The sequence below is a fragment of the Cervus canadensis genome, chromosome 29 (assembly GCF_019320065.1).
Source record: "Cervus canadensis isolate Bull #8, Minnesota chromosome 29, ASM1932006v1, whole genome shotgun sequence".
NCBI classification, from domain to species: Eukaryota; Metazoa; Chordata; class Mammalia; order Artiodactyla; family Cervidae; genus Cervus; species Cervus canadensis.
In genome coordinates this window covers 6,605,029-6,623,401 of record NC_057414.1, presented here as the reverse complement: position 1 = coordinate 6,623,401, position 18,373 = coordinate 6,605,029, and the positions used below count along the sequence as shown (strand labels likewise).

The 18,373-nt window shown below is 45.6% G+C and overlaps 1 protein-coding gene across 6 annotated transcripts in view; it reads right to left on the bottom strand.

The window, feature by feature from the left end:
* RAB30 (RAB30, member RAS oncogene family) overlaps nucleotides 1–18,373 on the bottom strand; it is a 146,786-nt gene that overhangs the window by 8,987 nt on the left and 119,426 nt on the right. For 5 of the 6 annotated variants that reach the window (XM_043451090.1, XM_043451092.1, XM_043451088.1 and 2 more), the window contains 3 exons: nucleotides 16,490–16,590; nucleotides 11,958–12,041; nucleotides 3,541–3,724 (listed from right to left, as the gene is read on the bottom strand). In XM_043451090.1, coding sequence (XP_043307025.1) covers nucleotides 3,541–3,724; nucleotides 11,958–12,041; nucleotides 16,490–16,582 — 361 coding nt within the window. In that variant the 5' untranslated portion in view covers nucleotides 16,583–16,590. Of the gene's footprint in view, nucleotides 1–3,540; nucleotides 3,725–11,957; nucleotides 12,042–16,489; nucleotides 16,591–16,812; nucleotides 17,752–18,373 lie in introns of those variants that run through there. The other variant, XM_043451089.1, reaches the window with a different exon arrangement.

The following is an 18,373-nucleotide window of genomic DNA, read 5'->3' as shown; positions in this document are numbered from 1 at the left end:
ATTCTATGTATGAATTATAAATACCTAATGGAAAGCCTTACCTTTGGGCTCCCCTAAGTGTGGCAATTCTTCATTTGAAAAGACCCTGAAAGTTAGGACTGTCGGGTTGCTGCAAGAGAGATTGGCTCCTATGGGCGCACTGAGGCTTGCAGCCAGAGCAGACCCCGCACTCGCCTGAAACAAGCCTTGTTGCCCCCACACCTGAACTGTCCCGGGAGGCCCTGGGCAGCTCTGTGGACTCTGTGAGGGCTGCTTGCCCTGAAGAGGAATGCTTGCACTGACCTGCTATAAGCTGTGTTTGCTGTCCTGTATCCTGCTAAATGTCTGTGATGCCATGTGGCCTATGTTAGTCTTGTGGGTCAAAGTGTTCAGCAGAGCCTAATGAGACACTCCCCTGGAGATGCTACAGAATCCACCGCACAGACACACATGCACTAGCTCTGTCCACTGGAAAGCCTAAAAGCCATCACACCCTCCCCGCCAACTCTGCAGTAAAGATGATTCCTATCACCTTGGCTTAGCTTCTAAATACAACTTCCCATTGAAAAACAATAGTATTTCTTAAAGAAATGGCTAATTCCAGGTCAGGGGTAGGAAATGCCTCAGATGCACCTGGAACATGTCATCCCAGAAAGCAAGAAAATCATCAAGGACTCCTGGGTCACGTCAAAAGGACTCAAGAGCCCACTTGAAGAGGCTCCCACTGTCAAAGTTGGAACAGTATAAAAGCATCAATAATAATACCTGCAAAGGACTAGAATACCTCAAATATATTTAAATCTATAACAATATTCAAAATATAAACAAACTTCAATAGTTACTTTTGGAAGACTTGGGAACCAACTCATTACTTTGAAAAGTAATGAATGAAAAAGAGGGCTTTCCTGGTGGTCCGGTGGTTAAGAGTCCACTTTAAAATGCAGGGGACACCAGTTCGATCCCTGGTCTGGGAAGAACCCAACGTGCCACAGGGCAACCAGGCCCTTGCACCACAGCTACCGAAGCCCAAGCGCCTAGAGACTGTGCTCCGAAACAAGAGCAGCCACCGCAATGAGAAGCCCGCACCACAGTGAAGAGTAGTCCCCGATCTCTGCAACTAGAGAAAGCCTGCCCGCAACAATGAAGACCCAGAACGGCCCAAACGAACTAACTAACACAATAAAAAAAACTTTTTAAAAAACTTATGTGACTTGACTAAGCTTAAAAAATGAAAACAAAGAATCAAGCATTTTCTTCACTGTCCTGAGAACAGCACCTCAGAATACCAACTACACAATATATTTGCTAAAACGAAAAACAAAAACCCTGAATCTGAGCAGGCTCTAGATTCACCTGCAAATCTGCCAGAGATTTAAGTGACAGAGGAATGCATCAAACGACACCACCAGTCTGAAAGAGTAAAATTCAGACTTGAAAACGCCACAGCACAAACAAATGCTTTAACAAGCAAATCCCCAGGAAGCAAATATGGAAGGATAACCTCCAGCTAAAAGGAGAATTAGAAGACATATCTTTTATAGAGATGCACACTGACATAATACAAACTGAATTAATACGACATCTTGGATTCACTTCAAAATAATCTGAAGGGGAGGGCAGACAGAAGAGGTTGGAAACAGATAAAACAAGACTGGCTATGAGCGCTAACTGTCAACTCTGAGAGACGTGCATATGGATGTTCATTATACTGTTTGTTCTATTTTGCTTATGTTTAAAATTTCCCATAATAAAAAGGTTTTTTTTAAAAAGCCAGTGCCTCTTTCATATCGAGCTGACTAATTATGTTCCCTCATGCATGCATTTAACTTCCTTAGACAGAATCCCAAGTAGTAATGCTTTGACTCAAGTTCTCAGGGCTTCCTGTCCAGAGCAGAGGGCTTTCAAGCTCTTCCCAGCAAAGATTTTGCAGTGTGCAGGAGGGTTTTCAGGTCTGAGCAGGGGGCACTGGTACTCACAGAGAGGCAAATACTTAACCCAGCAGCCTGAAGGAAAAATCTAGCAATGTGTTACAAGGCAGCACATCACAGCAGATAAAACACAGCCTCTGAAGTCGCTCTAACATGCTGTGACCTTGAACAAAGAACTTGACTTCTCTGAGCCTTGCTTTCCTCATCTGTAAATTTGAGATCATGACACGCAATGTTCTTAATATGATTCCTCGCACATGTATACCAGCGATAATGCTTTAATCCATAATGTGTTTGTTTAACTTACTGTTAACCATGATTTTTAACTTAATATTTCTGAGAGTCACTATCAGATTTCCAAAATTTTGGGTCTTTCTAGAACATACAACAATGCTACTTCTTAGGAAGAAAAAAATATTTTTTCTGGCCACATCACACGGTGTGCAGGACCTTAGTTTCCCAACAAGACATCAACGAGAGATCAAACCTGTGCCCCCTGTAGTGGAAGCATGGCATCCCAACTGGACCACCACAGAATTCCCAGGAAGGAAACATTTTAACAACCATATATTATTAATATTTTTCCATGACCAGGAGAGGATTTTTAATAATCTGGTCCATTTCACTGCAATTCCATTTATAACAGGTGTATTTGCCATCACAAAAAAACCACGGGTTATTTTCTGTTTTCCCCTCATACTAAATAGAGGTTCTACCCTCCTATAAGATGAATTAAACTGCAGAATTTCCCCTAAGGGATTCTTTCTGAAAATTAGAATTTCTCAGATCAGTATAAACATAAGAAGGGGAAAAAAGTTACCCAAAATCCATTTTTCAAGCAAAACACAATTGCTTCAATAATGAATTCCTTATCAACTAAGATATATCTTCTAGATCAGCAGTTTCCATGGCCTAGTTTTTTTTTTAATGCTTAGTAGTAGTAGTGTTAGTTGCTCAGTCATGCCTGACTTTTTGCAACCCCATGAACTGTACCCCTCCAGGCTCCTTTGTCCATGGGATTCTCCAGGCAAGAATACTGGAGTGGGTTGCCATGCCCTTCTCCAGAGGATCTTCCCGACCCAGAAACCAAACCTGGGTCTCCTGCATTGCAGGCAGATTCCTTACCATATGAGCTACAGGGAAGTTCCTTTTTTAATGCTTAGCAGCCCATATAACTTTCATGGCAGTCCACCTTCTTCTAGAAACTTGGCTGATAGGAAAATCAATCAGCAGTATTCTCTACTTTTCTAAATCATCACCGTGGGATAGACTCTATTTCATTTTCTCTTCAACTGCATTCAGAAGAACTGAATGCTGACTATGTGAATTATAGAGCTGTAGACAGTGGTCCCCAACCTTTTTGGCACCACGGACCAGTTTCGTGGAAGACAATTTTTCCATGGGCAGAGTAGGGGGATGGTTTCAGGATGATTCAAGCTCATTACATTTATTGTGCACTTTAGTTCTAATCTAATGCTGCTGCTGATCTCACATGAGGTACTGGTCTGCGGCCCAGAGGCTGGGGACCCCTGTTGAAGACTACTCTTGGAAGGTGCCAAGGCACAAGCCTTATGTGATTATAAATTCTCTGATGCTCACCAATCAAGTTCCCTCCTCATTAGTCCTTACTTACCCACTAGCACAGTGATGACCTTGTTGCTAGCATATTGCTCTATCTCCCGCAGCCACTCAGGAAGGCAACGGAAGGATTCCTCACAGGTTATGTCATAGGTAAGGATCAAGGCATTGGCGCTTCGGTAATAACTCTGGGTGATGGACCGAAATCTCTCTTGACCTGCTGTGTCCCAGATCTGAAGCTGTAAAGGAATAAAAGAAGGATCAGGTTGGCGAAGCAAAGAAGAAGGAAAGCCTTGTCTTCTTGCTGTTGTTGTTTAGTCGCTCAATCACGTCCGACTCTTTGTGACCATGTGGACTGCAGCACGCCAGGCTCCCCTGTCCTTCACTGTCTCCTGGAGTTTGCTCAGACTCACGTCCATTGAATCGCTGATGCTATCTAACCATCTTATCATCTGCCACTCCCTCTCCCTTATCAGGGTCTTTTCCTATGAATCAGCTCTTCGCATCAGGTAGCCAAGGTATTGGAGTTTCAGCTTCTGCATCAGTCTTTCCAATGAACCCCCTTCATGGATCACAGCCTTGTCATGGTGAAGGGGCTTGTGTAATTCAATGAAGCCATGAGTCATGCCGTGCAGGGCCACCCAAGGTGGACGGGTCATAGTAAGGAGTTCTGACAAAACGTGGTTCACTGGAGGAGGAAATGCCAACCCACTCCAGTACGCTTCCAGTGCGTAGAAATGGAAACACCTTCACCCAAATAAGTTCATGGCTATTTTTTGCTGTAAGAGAAAGGCATCTATAGTTTTTAAAAAATTCACAGGGTGAGTCTGGTTAAAGAGAGGGATTCACTTTGCTTTTTCTTTGTTAAATTTTTTGAGTTTCCCCTTTATTCTTTTTTTTTAAAGGCATTCAGATTATTTTTGAACAATTTCATTTAAAAGGTGAAATTACAGTATTTAAAATCTACTGAACTTTTATTATAAGCCTGTTTCCCATAAGAACTGCTATTTTTTTTAATTTATTTCTTTTTAATTGAAGGATAATTACAATACTGTGTTGGTTTCTGCCATATAAGAACTGCTATTTTTATCCATAGATTCTTCATTGCTAATATCTTTAATTTTCCCTTTTGTTCATTTTCTAAATCAGAAAGTATATTCCTAGGTCTTGTTAAAGGTTTACACTCTTAGAACATATTTCAAATGCTCTCATTTTTGTTGTGAGCAATTCCCTCAATTCTTTATTAAAAAAAAAAAAAAACTAGACAACCAAACTGTCGAGCATTTACGCGCTGAGCTCTATTGTAAGTACTCTACACATAATAACTCATTTACTCCTCACGAAAGCTCCATGAGGTAGGTAAATACTATTCCTGTATCATTTCTCATGTGAGGAAACTGAGGCACAGAGAGACTAATTAACTTGCCCAGCGTCTCACAGCCAATATGTCCTAGAGCTGATTCAACCATGCAGTGTGGTCTGAGTCCTTGCTCTTTTCTTTATCGGCCATGCCAAGTGGCCTGTGGGATCCTAGTTCCCTGACCAGGGACTGAACTCACACTTCTGCACTGGAAGTGTAGAGTCTCAACCCCTGGACCGCCAGGAAGCCCCAGAGTCTCTGCCCTTCATCACAATGCCCTAGAACAAAAGTCGGGAGCCAGGGCAAGGTGTCACTCTGTGATTGCTGGCATTTCAGTCAACATCTGGAGAGGGGGAAAAAAATCCATTCACATGACTATATTAAGGTATTATCTTTGTTAATGAAAACAGGAACAATGCCATGGCAGACAAGGAAAATAATTTCCCTCCACCACCTGTAAGCCCTCTGTTCTTTGTCAAGTCACCTAATCTCCTTTGGCTTCCGCGGCTTCTTTATTAAGAGGTTAATAACATGCAAACCTGCTGAAGTCATTTACCAGTCTGAAGACCTCATAATTGATGGTTCTAAAAACAAAGAAGGCAAAACACCTGTCACTTCAACCTGAATTTCCCTGCACAGAGCAGACTCCTGAGAGAGAAACCTCCCCAGAGAGACTGCTGAGTGCAGAACAAATCCGAGGCCTTGAGAAACGACACTGACAGTAATCTTCCCTTCTCGCTGCATCGATTTCACGTGTCACAAGGCGCATCCACCCCATTAACAGAACACCATTTCCTCAGGGAAGACTTCTGGAACCTTCAGATTAGGCCAGGTTCCCATCTCCACCCCCAAATTATCTCAACTCTAACCAAGCCTATAATTTTCTATCAAACACACACACTTTGTGGGGGGGGGTGCTGCACTGGGGCTTGGTTGCTACTTGCAGGATTTCTCTAGTTGCGATGAGCAGGGACTGCTCTCCAGTTGCATTGCATGAGCTTCTCCGTGCGGTAGTTTCTCTCCCTGTGGCCCGTGAGCTCTAGAGTACAGGCTCAGGAGCTGTGGTGCCCGGGCTTAGCTGTTCCCGCAGCATGTGGGATCTTCCCAGACCAGGGATCGAACCCGTGTCCCCTGCATTGGCAGGCAGATTCTTCACCACTGGACCAGCAGGGAAGTCCCAGCTGACATGCTTGAATCACTTATGTACTTGTAATAACGTGTTCCATAACCATCTTTCTCACTAGCTGGAAAGTTTCATGAGGGGGGAATTTGGGGTCCATTTTCCTCTCAGTTATCCCCTACAGAGTCTGGAAAACAGTAAATGTTCAAATAGTTATTCATGGTCTCCTCTCATCCTTACAACAAATCCCAGTGAGGTAGGCGAGTTTATGCCTCCCTTTCATTAGCAGGTAACTCACAAGGCTGGGACTCAGACTCCAGACTCTGCGCCCCAGGAGAGGACTGCGTCCACACACCACGCTGCTCTGCAGCCAGAGGCTGAGTTAGACGTCCAACTGCATCCGGAGAGGACGAGGCAGTGGGTGTCACCCTCTGCTCAGATCAGCTTCGCTGAGAAGACCAAGAGTGACCGGTGGTCCCTGCCACCAAAGAGCGGCACACAGGCCCTCCTTTGATCTGAAGTCACAGCTGCCCTTTGATGATGTACATGAAAGCCTGTGTGTGCTGAAGGCGACCATACAGACGTTACAGCTTTTGCCAGGACAAAAGCTACTTCTCTTCTCTGTCTCAAACCTAGCGACATGGTTCCCCTCTCCAGGCTGCGTCTTAGAACAAAAGATTATTATCTTAATGCCACAGTGAACCTTGAAAAACACTTGTGATTAGATTTAATACTGCTGATCATTAGACATCAGTATGTTCTCATGACAGGCACATCCTGAGAACGGCTCTGAGAATTAAAACAACTGAAATATTTCCCAGAAAAGTGATTAGATATCTTGGCTGAGATGCAGGCTTGCTTTCCCAAAGGGGGCTTCCTCTTTTTAGCCTTATGGTTAATTTCTGAGGAGATCCATATTCCACTGCCTTTATTACTCAACTTGGTTTCACTAGTCTCTCTGCAATTTGTTTGCTCTTTTTCAGCATTTACAGATCATAAATAGATGCAGAGCATTGTGCTAAACACAGGGAAAACACAAAGATAAATAAAACATGATCCCTGATATCAAAATGCTCATAGTAAAGGAGGATGAATACACAGTTGACTAACTATGATAAGACAGGCATGCATGCTAAGTCACTTCAGTCATGTCTGCCTCTTTGCAACCCTATGAACTGTAGCCCACCAGGCTCCTTGGTTCATGGAATTCTCCAGGTCAGAATACGAGAGTGGGTTGTCGTGCCCTCCTCCAGGAGACCTTCCTGATCCAGGGACTGAACCCACATCTCTTACATCTCCTGCGCTTGCAGGCAGCTTCTTCACCACTAGCGTCACTTGGGAAGCCCATGGTAAGATATGAGATGTTCTATTAAAGAAGGGCTAGCAGGAGAGTGTCTCCTGGTATGGGACTTATGTCCATCAATACGTTCTCAATACCCCTGCCCGGGGTTTCTAACCACTCTCACCTCCAGCATGAGGCTGTGCTATTGTCCACTCTCTTCTTTGCATTATCACTCACACTTCTATTACCTCATTGCTACAAAAATGTACCACAGGGACTTCCCAAGTGGTCCAGAGCTTAAGATTCTGCACTTTCACTGCAGGGAGCGCAGGTTCAAGCCCTGGTCAGGGACCTGAGATCCCATACGCCACGTGGCACAGCCAGAAAAATAATAGTATTGCAATCCACTGTGTCCCCTTATAAGACTGAGTTCTCTGAGGGTGAAGCTTGTCTCTTATTTAACCATATACTCCAGGGCCACACATAAAACAGTCTGTGGTTCATGGTGGACACATTGAAGTGATGGCTAACTGAATGACCTGAGGATGGTGGAATCACAAAGCAAGGATGGACTCATTCTGCTTAAATCATTAATAGGGAGTTAAAGAAGGTTTCACAGATGAAATGTTTGTGAAAGATGACAGGAAGTTACTAGGGAAGAAAGACGCTTTACCATACCACAGCGCTTGGTACAAAGCATTCACTCTGACACAGGATGGCTGGATGAAGGAAAGGATGGACAGATGGTTCAAAGATCAAACACATGTGCATACTCCCAAGACTTTCCTATCTACGCAATGCATACCTGATGAGAGGAAAATCCAGCAAATCTTCTATTTCTATTATAACTAATCTCTTAAGGTTAAAATGTCATAGACTGAGCTTAGAGTTTTGCTTAATACTCATTAATTTATGACAGACTAAAAGAAATTAATGGATTAAGAGAAAATTCTATACAGGTTTTAATTATATTTTCTACCCAAGGTCACCTTCATAATCAGACCACTTTAAAAGAAGAGCCTCTTCTTTAACTTTGCCTCCACTGATTTGACTCTAAGCCTCAATAGCTACGGGCTTCCCTGGCGGCTCAGACAATAAAGAACCTGCCTGCAATGCAGGAGATCTGGGTTCGATCCCTGGAAGATCCCCTGGAGAAGGGGAATGGCAACTCACTCCAGTATTCTTGCCTGGAGAATTCCATGGACAGAGAGGAGCCTGGTGAGCTACAGTCCATGGGGTAGCTTGCAAAGAGTCGGACACAAATGAGTGACTAACACTTCCACTTTCTTCACTTAATAGCTATGGGAATCCTTCTAATACCGTTGATTAGCTGCCTGTGAGTCTGGGAGCCATCCTAGAAAGAAAGGGACTTGTAGGGAAGGCTGAGAGTGGATGGTGAGCAGTCAGGAGAAAACTTAGCATTCAGGTCTTGCCCTGCCTCTCCCCAGGTGGGTGATTCTGTGCAAACCAGCAGTGGAGTCTCTTTCCACGGGCTCTCCGGGGTGCTGGGAAAGCCTGCAGACTCCCAGCAAAAAGTCACTAAACTCTGACTAAGAAGAGGTACTCGGTACATGTTAAAGAACACTGACAATAATAAGAAAATAACTGTTTCCTCAGTGAGACACGGGCTGCTCTCCTCCTGTGTCGGTGTTCATGAGACCCTTGGATCACTGTGGTTGAAGAGGGTCATTTTCTGTCTTGATTCTACATATATGGCTAAAAAGATTCACAGGCAAAGATTCATTAAAACTGGATTTGGGAGATGAGCCAACTCTCACTTCTCACAGATGAACGACCAGAGGCCTGAAGTGACGATAGAAAAGGGAACTGTGCTGTGATCCAAAGATGAGTAAGACATAAACCTTCTTCTCGGGGAGCCTGTGGTACATTCAGATACTATAAAAAGATGGATCTTTAGCTGAGTATAATAAGTACTTAAAAATGAGGTTATGGTTCACAGAAAGTGGAATAAATGTAATAACTAAACTTGGGAATTGAGGAAAGAAAAATAAGCCTGTTCCTCATCAATGGGGACCATTTCTTTATTCACTGCTTTCCATTCCCAGAACCTGGCATATGGAAGGTGCAAACCTTTCTGGTCAAAGGAATGAACTCATACATATATATGGATATAAATGATAAAACCAAATATCTGGAAATAAAATGCCTAGTGAACTTAATTAACCCAGCTCCTTGGGATGGCAGCCAGCTCCCTCTGCTGGAACAAGAGAGAACTACACATGGCTCTTCCTGCCACTGCCTCTCGAGTGCACGCTCCTGGCTCCCTCCTCTCCCCACAGCCTAGCTCCTTCTCTCCACCTCAAAGCACTGGTTTTCTGAACTTTCCAGTGGACGCTCACATGGAGTCCACATACTGTTTTCCAGAGGGCCCAGCCCTCCATCACTATTGTATCTGGTGTAGACGTCTGCAGTAACGAACCCCTCTGAGGAGTCAGGGCTGAAGGGCCACTGGGAAAGTTTCTGTGCCCCACTCAGGAGCCTCATCCTAAACACAGCGGTGTGCCTGCGGCATGCTGTCACAGCACCCAGGAGCGGCTCTGTCCTTCCTGAGGCATCCGAGGGCGGGGCCGCAGGCACCCGTGGGAGAAGGACGCAAGGGGCACGGACTCACCTTAGGGTGCTGAGGTCGGGGCACGAGGTTGGGGTGCTGAGGTCGGGGTACGAGGTTGGGTATGAGGTTGGGGTGCTGAGGTTGTGGTATGCAGTTGGGGTGCTGAGGTTGGGATGCTGAGATTGGGGTATGCGGTTGGTGTGCTGAGGTTGTGGTATGAGGTTGGGATGCTGAGGCTGGGGTATGAGGTTGGGGTGCTAAGGGTGACTTATGAGGTTGGGGTGCTAAGGCTGAGGTGCCGAGGATGGGGTATGAAGTTGGGGTATGAGGTTGGGGTGCTGAGGCTGGGGTATGAGGTTGGGATGCTGAGGTTGGGTATGAGGTTGGGGTGCTGAGGTTGGGGTATGTGGTTGGGGTGCTGAGGTTGGGGTATGAGGTTGTGGTATGAGGTTGGGATGCTGAGGCTGGGGTATGAGGTTGGGGTGCTAAGGTTGAGGTATGAGGTTGGGGTGCTGAGGTTGGGGTATGCGGTTAGGATGCTGAGGCTGGGGTATGAGGTTGGGGTGCTAAGGTTGAGGTGCCGAGGATGGGGTATGAAGTTGGGGTATGAGGTTGGGGTGCTGAGGCTGGGGTATGAGGTTGGGATGCTGAGGTTGGGTATGAGGTTGGGGTGCTGAGGTTGGGGTATGTGGTTGGGGTGCTGAGGTTGGGGTATGAGGTTGTGGTATGAGGTTGGGATGCTGAGGCTGGGGTATGAGGTTGGGGTGCTAAGGTTGAGGTATGAGGTTGGGGTGCTGAGGTTGGGGTATGCGGTTAGGATGCTGAGGCTGGGGTATGAGGTTGGGGTGCTAAGGTTGAGGTGCCGAGGATGGGGTATGAAGTTGGGGTATGAGGTTGGGGTGCTGAGGCTGGGGTATGAGGTTGGGATGCTGAGGTTGGGGTGCTGAAGTTGGGGTCTGGCTGTAACTCTGATGCCACAGTGCTCACTGTACTGTTGATCCCAGGATCATCCCTTCTTTCCACAGCACTCAGCTCTGAAAGGTCTGACTGTGGAATCTCACTCACTCTGACGGGCATAGCGCCAAAGATAGTACCTCTACCCTCCTTCCAAGTAACTTAGTCTTACCGCACATTTCTTTCCACTGTCTCCCTCTTTCCTTGCTCCAAGGTAATGGCTCATTATGCCTGCCTTCACCCCTGGGAGGTGATGGGGCTCACTGGCTCATATAAAACCAATTCATATCCCACCTACCTCCCTTGCTAACTGTGTAATCATGGATAAATAAATCACTGGACCTCTCTAAAAAATACAAAATGAAGATAATTTAGCACTTACCTCACAGGATTTACAATAACGATTGAATTAAATGTAAAAGAAGGCAGCAGAGGGATCAACACCTATTAGGCATTTGAAAAACACTCCCTCCCTTTTCTTGTTACTGAACCCACTGTACCTCTTTCAGGTACCAAACTGCCCAGAGGCCACAAAGCAGGGGTGGGACCCTTCCTGGACCCCTAACTTAGTATTTCTCGCTTATCAGGGGTTGTGGTAGGGTGGGAGACAGAATAATTCTAATAAATGATTCATACGACGGAATGATGAATGTAGAAATCAGCAGGCTCTTTAATGAGGCTGCGATTAAGAAAGAAGTAGGGAATTCCCTGGTAGTCCAGTGGTTAGGACTCCATGCTTTCACTGCCGAGGGCCCAGATTCGATCTGTGGTCGGGGAACTAAGATCCTGCAAAGTGTGCAGTGGAAAGAAAGGAGGGAGGGAGAAGGAGGGAGGCAGAGACAGAGAAAAAGAAAGAAAGAAGTACCTAGGTCTTAAGAGCCCAACTCAAGAGATTCCCAAAAGAAATTTCTTCCTTGTTTTTACATCTCATCCGACATGACAAGAGCAGGACAAACTGGCCTTAGCCCTTATCTTGCTGTCTTCTGATCTGTAAACATGTCACCCTCAACCCCTTCCTGCCCCTATGAAGAGAACAGAGGAACTCTGTCTGGAAATGAGCTGTCATGGCTGAGTATGTCATTTTCAATGTGGGTTTCCACTAGGTGATTTAATAAATGTTATGAAAACAACTGCTTCTTCTTACATAGCACAATGAAAGCCTTATTGGACATTTAGCATCTTACCTTTACTTTTTCACCATTAATCTCCACTGTCTTAATCATAAAATCAACTCCAATTGTGGCTCCTTGTCCTGGGGGGAAAAGACCCTAAAGCAGAAATAATAGAAAATAACAATAAGCAAACCTTTCAATTAAATGAAATCCTCCCCCACCCCACTGCCAGCCCCTTCCTTTGGCTGAGTTAACTGACCCAAGAGAGAACTCCTGTTAGTGCCATGGGAACCCTATTTAATTTATCTTTGTGTGTATGATTTGAGGGAGGAGGAAGGAGGATGAATGGGGGAGAAAGACATGTTGAAAGAAGAAGGAAGGGGAAAGAGGGACCAAGAAAGGAGGAAGCAGACAGAGAGGGAAGGAAGAGAACTGGGAAAGGACGGGGGAATTAACTTCAAAGAATGAAACAAAAATCAGACACAAGGATAAGACTCAGGAACATGGAGCCGTAGGGATGAAACTGGCATGGTTAGGGTGAGGGCAAAATGGGTAGGTGCTCTAAAAGATAAGATCCAGGAAGACTACAACTGGCTGTTAGCCTAGGGCATGAACAGCCATGGGTGTGAGCCACCAAGATGAAGAAACAAATAAGAAATCAACACAAGAAACATGAAGGAGACAGTGATGCTCTGAATTTCCCTCTCCCCTGAGAGTGATAACTATTTGCTCCATATAGATACAACTACATGAGATCAGGGCCAACGACCCTGGGACAGTGACTGAAAAAGATAAATTCATCCAGGGGGACAGAATAGTAGAAATAGCACCAGACCAAGAGGCAGCAAGCAGCCTAAGGAGCTCAGGGTGACCTCAGGCAAACCAGTCCCTCTCTGGTCTAACGTAAGTACTTCAAAACAAAGCTTTATATCAGATTGGAAGCTGAACTAAAAAGGTATGATTTTAGTAAAATTACATGTATACTGTAATTTACTGTTACATAATATTTCCCATAAGCTTAGAGAGGAAGTTGGAGGGAAGGAATTCTATCAAGAAAAAACCCTCTACCTAGTTTCTCTTTCCTCTGCACATTCACACTCCAGAAATTTTCAGAAATTAAAATAAAATGGACTTTATTAGCTCTGGGAGCTAAGATTGGGGGCACCATTAATTAAGTCTATTCCCTAATAAGAGAGGTCTTTAATTAAAGTCTGAACTTGAAAGACTGAGCATCAAACCGACAGCAAATGTTCCACTGCACGTCTGCAAACCATGTAAATATAAACACTCATAACTTCACTTACAAATATTGAATCAATTTTCTTCTATTTTGGTTTGGCTCAAACACAAGGCTGCCAAGCTTCAAGTTTATAGCTCCAGCTGTTTTGCAGTGGAACAAATGCCAAAAAATAAAACAAACCCTTCCCAATGTCTCCCTCATCATTTCATTCCCCAATTCCTCATGCCTCAAAAACAGCTGAATCCAATCCATTTTTAACTGTCAACTAAATAACAAAACCAAACATATTCCTGTCTATGAAATATGAACTCTAGGAGGGGTGGAGTTGAGGAGCCAAGAGAAGTGTAAAGTAAACAGAAAAGAAAAACTAAAGGGTGGTGGGCTTACTGGTTGGGCTTCCTTCATAGCTCAGTTGGTAAAGAATCCGCCTGCAATGAAGAAGACCCTGGTTTGATTCCTGGGTTGGGAAAGATCCGCTGGAGAAGGGATAGGCTACCCACTCCAATATTCTTGGGCTTCCCCTGTGGCTCAGCTGATAAAGAATCCACCTGTAATGTGGGAGACCTGGGTTCGATCCCTGGGTTGGGAAGATCCCCTGAAGAAGGGAAAGGCTACCCACTCCAGTATTCTGGCCTGAAGAATTCCATGGACTGTATAGTCCATAGGATCACAAAGAGTCTGCTAAATATAACTGTTTAAAAATGGAAACATTTCTGGACTTCCCTGGTGGTCCAGTAGTTTAGACTCCAAGCTTCCACTACAGGGGCACAGGTTCGATCCCTGGTAAGGAAACGAAGATCCCACATGCCTAGTGGTATGACCAAAAAAGGGGTGGGGAGGTATTTTTACCCCTAATGATGAGAATTAGGCTTTTAAATAAGAAAGGCCAGAATCCTATGGTCTCCGAGGAGAGAACATGCAGAAGGTAAAAATGATCAAGCTGTGAGCTAGAAGATCTAGCTTCTCATCCCAGCCTTGCCACTAACATGATACGAGATTGCTAATAAGTCATTTCATTCCTCTAGACCTCAGGGTTTTTTTAACCTATAAAATGAGAAGAGTGGGCTGAAAAATTTCTAAGGGAACTTTCAGTAATAAGACAAGGTTAAGGGAATTTTCGATAAAGGGGCTGCAAACTTCTCTACATCTCTGCAGTCTCATCCACTTGCTAAAAGCAGAAAAGATTACTAACGTTAGGTGGAAGTAAAACCAGCTGGAGTTTCAAATATTATGCCATGGCGGCTGACTGAACCCAGAAGCCAGTAAACTTGTCATTTTTTATTTTACCAGACCATGGTTTAGGAGGTTTTCCCAGTGGCTTGGTGGTAAAGAATCTGCCTGCAATACAGGAGAAGCAGGAAATGTGGGTTCGATCCCTGGGTGGGGAAGATCCTCTGGAAAAGGGAAGGGCAACCCACTCCAGTATTCTTGGTGGAGAATCCCAGAAACAGAGGAGCCTGGTGGGCTACAGTCCATAGGGCTGCAAAGAGTCGGACACAACTGAAGCAGCTTAGCACCACACGCATGCCTGGCTTACTAACAAGTTCTCTTCTGTGTTCATTATCCTCGGAAAAACCTCGACATTTCCAAAGATTACTCTGTGCCCTCCAGCTGTTTGTGTTATCCAATCTGCCTCTCTGGTTTTCCATAGAACCACAGGCTCTCAGAGCTGGAAGGGGCCTTGGGGATCAAAGGAAAGCAGGGAGGCTGGGCAGGGCTCCCAGGCAAGCCAGGGCAGACTTGGGATGAAGGTCCAGGTCTTCTCAAGCCAGTGTACCCTCCCCAGCATCAAACTGCCCTCTGCCTTAAACAGGAGAGCTATTCTCAACTTCCCCACTAGCACTTGATGACAATGCAAGATGTCGTCGTGCATGATAAATCCTGAAAAGGATGCCAGTCGTCATTTTCCAGGAAAACACAAAAGAAGGTCAATCTCAGAATGATTTCCCACCCATTTCTGGGTAAAATCAGGTATATAATCTCTGGCAATAATTCTCAAAAGGGCAGCCCCCCAAAGGGCACTTGTACTGAGAACAAAAGACTCAACCCAGAGGGAGCATCTAATTTGGTTCAAATGCTCCTTCATTGTTCTTATTTCATGCTCATGGAGTAGGTTAGAAAAATCAGCATATTTGGTTCTAAAACAAAATGATTCAGTCTGTTTTCTGGGAGGAATTGACAGGGCATCAGCAGGGAGCTTGAGTGGTTTAATTTGAATCTGAGTTTTTAAAAAGTTAACATGTGAGTTTAACTTGATGTCCAGACTCGATTCCACTTAATTATTATTGGTTTTCATTTGTATTATTATTAACAAGTAATCTGGGTGGTTTTTTTTTAATCCAATAAGGTATTTTTGATGGGTTTCCCAGGTGGCTCAGTGGTAAAAGAATCCGCCTGCCAAGCAGGAAACATGGGTTCGACTCCTGGATTGTGAAGACTCCCTGGAGAAGTAAACGGCAACCAACTCCAATATTCTTGCCTGGAAAATCCCATGGACAGAGCCTGGAGGTCTACGGTCCATGGGGTCGCAAAGAGTTGGACATGACTTAGTGATTAAACCACAACAAAGGTATTTTTGATACTGAAGACTGACAGCAAAACCACTCACCCCTTTCACCAGAGGAAGCCATGGGAGGCTTAGGAGGGCTGGTGGTAACTCACTGAGCCTGCTCCCTGGGGAGGGTTTAAACGCTCTAGCCTATACAAACTATTACATATAAAACAAATAAGCTGTGTGGATCTTTTACACAACACAGGGAATACAGCCAACATTTTATAACTCTAAATGGAGTATAACCTTTTAAAAATGGTGAATCACTATACTGCACACCTATAACATATAATATTGCTCACCAACTATACTTCAATTTAAAAAAATCAAAACAAAAGGAAAGAAAAGAGCAAAGGGTATTTCACAGAGGAAGGAGTGGTCGTGTTCACCACTGCAGAGATTTCATGTAAGATGGAAAATTTTAAATGTCAAAACCAAACCTTCTAGTTTAGGCTATAGAACTGGTACACTTGGAAAGGGCTTGTTAAGGACTAGCAGCCAAGAGGCTGGGGTGGATACCGCTCACCCATCCTATTAGGCTCCCCTAACCCTGTAGGCCCTGATGCCTCAGCAGTAAAGAATCCTCCTGCCAAGCAGGAGACTCGAGTTCGATCCCTGGGTCGGGAAGATCCCCTGGAGGAGGGCATGGCAACCCACTCCAGTTTTCTTGCCTGGAGAATCCCACGGACAGAGGAGCCTGGCGGGCTGCAGTCCCGGGGGTTGCAAGAGTCAGACACGACTCAGGGGCTAACCCACCACCTGCGGCTCCGCAGGCCACACAGAGAAAGCCGACCCAGACCCCAGAGTTCTTACCTGAGTGAACCGTCGGACTAGACACGTCTTCCCCACACCAGCATTGCCGATTAAAACAATTTTAAACAGGAAATCATAATCTTCCATACTCATTTACACAGCTGCAAGGCAAACACAGGGAGTGAGATGGGCCTGGTCAGACTTGCCCACAGAGCTCAAGCTTCGCCAGCCCATCTCCCCGGGAAGCACGGGGCTGACTCATCGGAGGAGCAGCGCTCCCTCCCGTGACCCTGCCCCCGAGAGAGGAACACAGGTGTATGGTCACAGACGGCCTTTATCCCTTCCTGGTCCCCTCAACCACAGGCGCCCTTTCACCCAGTAACCTTTATTCTGCCAAGCAGTCGGGTCGCAGGTCGCTCCTGTGGTCAGCTGTTTTCTTTCAGCTGCAAAAAGGAGATTATGAACCTCTGCGCAGACAAGCTGGGGGTGCAAGGAAGCAGCGAAGCGGAGCCCATGCAAAGCTGAAAGGTGGTTTACGTAGATGCTGTGAGTGCCTCTGGGAGGAAGGGCTAGAGACTGGGAGTCTGAATGAAGGGAGGAAGCTTTCAGTCTCTTGCAAGTCCTGGGGGACCTGGGGTCCTACTGGGGGGAGATGCTGCCATCTTCCCCTCAACCACCATCCTGCTGCTATTCACCTCCTGCCAGCCGTGTGGATGCTACAGCACCTCTCAAAGTGCCGACCTTCCATTCCCCTGGGCTACGTACCAGTATTTCCTCTGCCTGGGAAGCCCTCCTGCTCACTCACTGTGTGTGTGTGTGTGTGTTCATATTACAAACGTTTATTGAGTACTTGCCACTGTAGGGAATCAAGTTTATATAAAAAACAATCCCTGCCTTAACCTCTCTATGTTTGGAAGTTAGTCCTTTAAGGACTGATGGAAGCATCTCTTTCTGAGTTTTCTGCTCATCTTCCCCAAATAAACACGTTCACTGTTCCTCTGTCCTAAAACTTCATACCATTCTTTGTTCTAATGTCTGCCTCATCTTTGAGGGAACGGATGACGTCTTTCAGCTCTATTTTCCTAGCCCATGGGACAGAGTTACACTTAGTCATATCTACTCTGTAGCATTAAATAATTAACTAATGAGCCTACGGCTGAAGTAAAGGCCTTAGTTTCTCAACTGTGCTAAAAAGACTACCCGCTTTGTCTCCTTCAGAGAACTGTTGTGAAAACTTAAAGGAAAAAAAGAAGACCATGTAAAACAGCCTTGGTACCCATAAAACCCATCCTGGCAAAAACAATTCAGTACCTACTATAGCACTGTGCTAGTCACTTAGACTTCCCTGATGGCTCAGAGGTAGGGAATCTGCCTGCCAAGCAGGAGACGTGAGTTTGATCCCTGGGTTGGGAAGATCCCCTGGAGAAGGGAATGGCAGCCCACTCCAGTCTTCCTGCCTGGAAAATCCCATGGACAGAGGAGCCTGGCGGGCTACAGTCTGTGGGGTTGCAAAACAGTCAGACAAGGCTGAGCGACTAAACACTAAAAACAGTCATCCGATAGGAAAGACAGAGGTGGAATAGTCTCCGCCCTGGAGATCAACACGAGAAAAGCTCCAGAACAATAACGAAGTTAGTCACCATTCAAGAAACCAGGAGCAGGGCTTATTTCACAAGGAGAAGACAGAACAAGCCTGGCGGACCGACTCTGGAGGGAACGGTAAAGGAGGGTCTGTGAGCGCAGGGGGCCAGGGGGCCTGGGGGTGCGGGGGGCAGCCCGGGGTGACGCCCACCTGCCGCGGAGCTCTGAGGGCTGAGGGCTGCAGGGATGGAGGGAGAGGCCACTGCGAAGCGACTGCGAAGGGGCCAGGGGAGTTCCACGTGCACAAGGGTGATTTCTATGTGGATTCCAGCGATCCCCGGAAAGACGACTGACAGCCAAGCC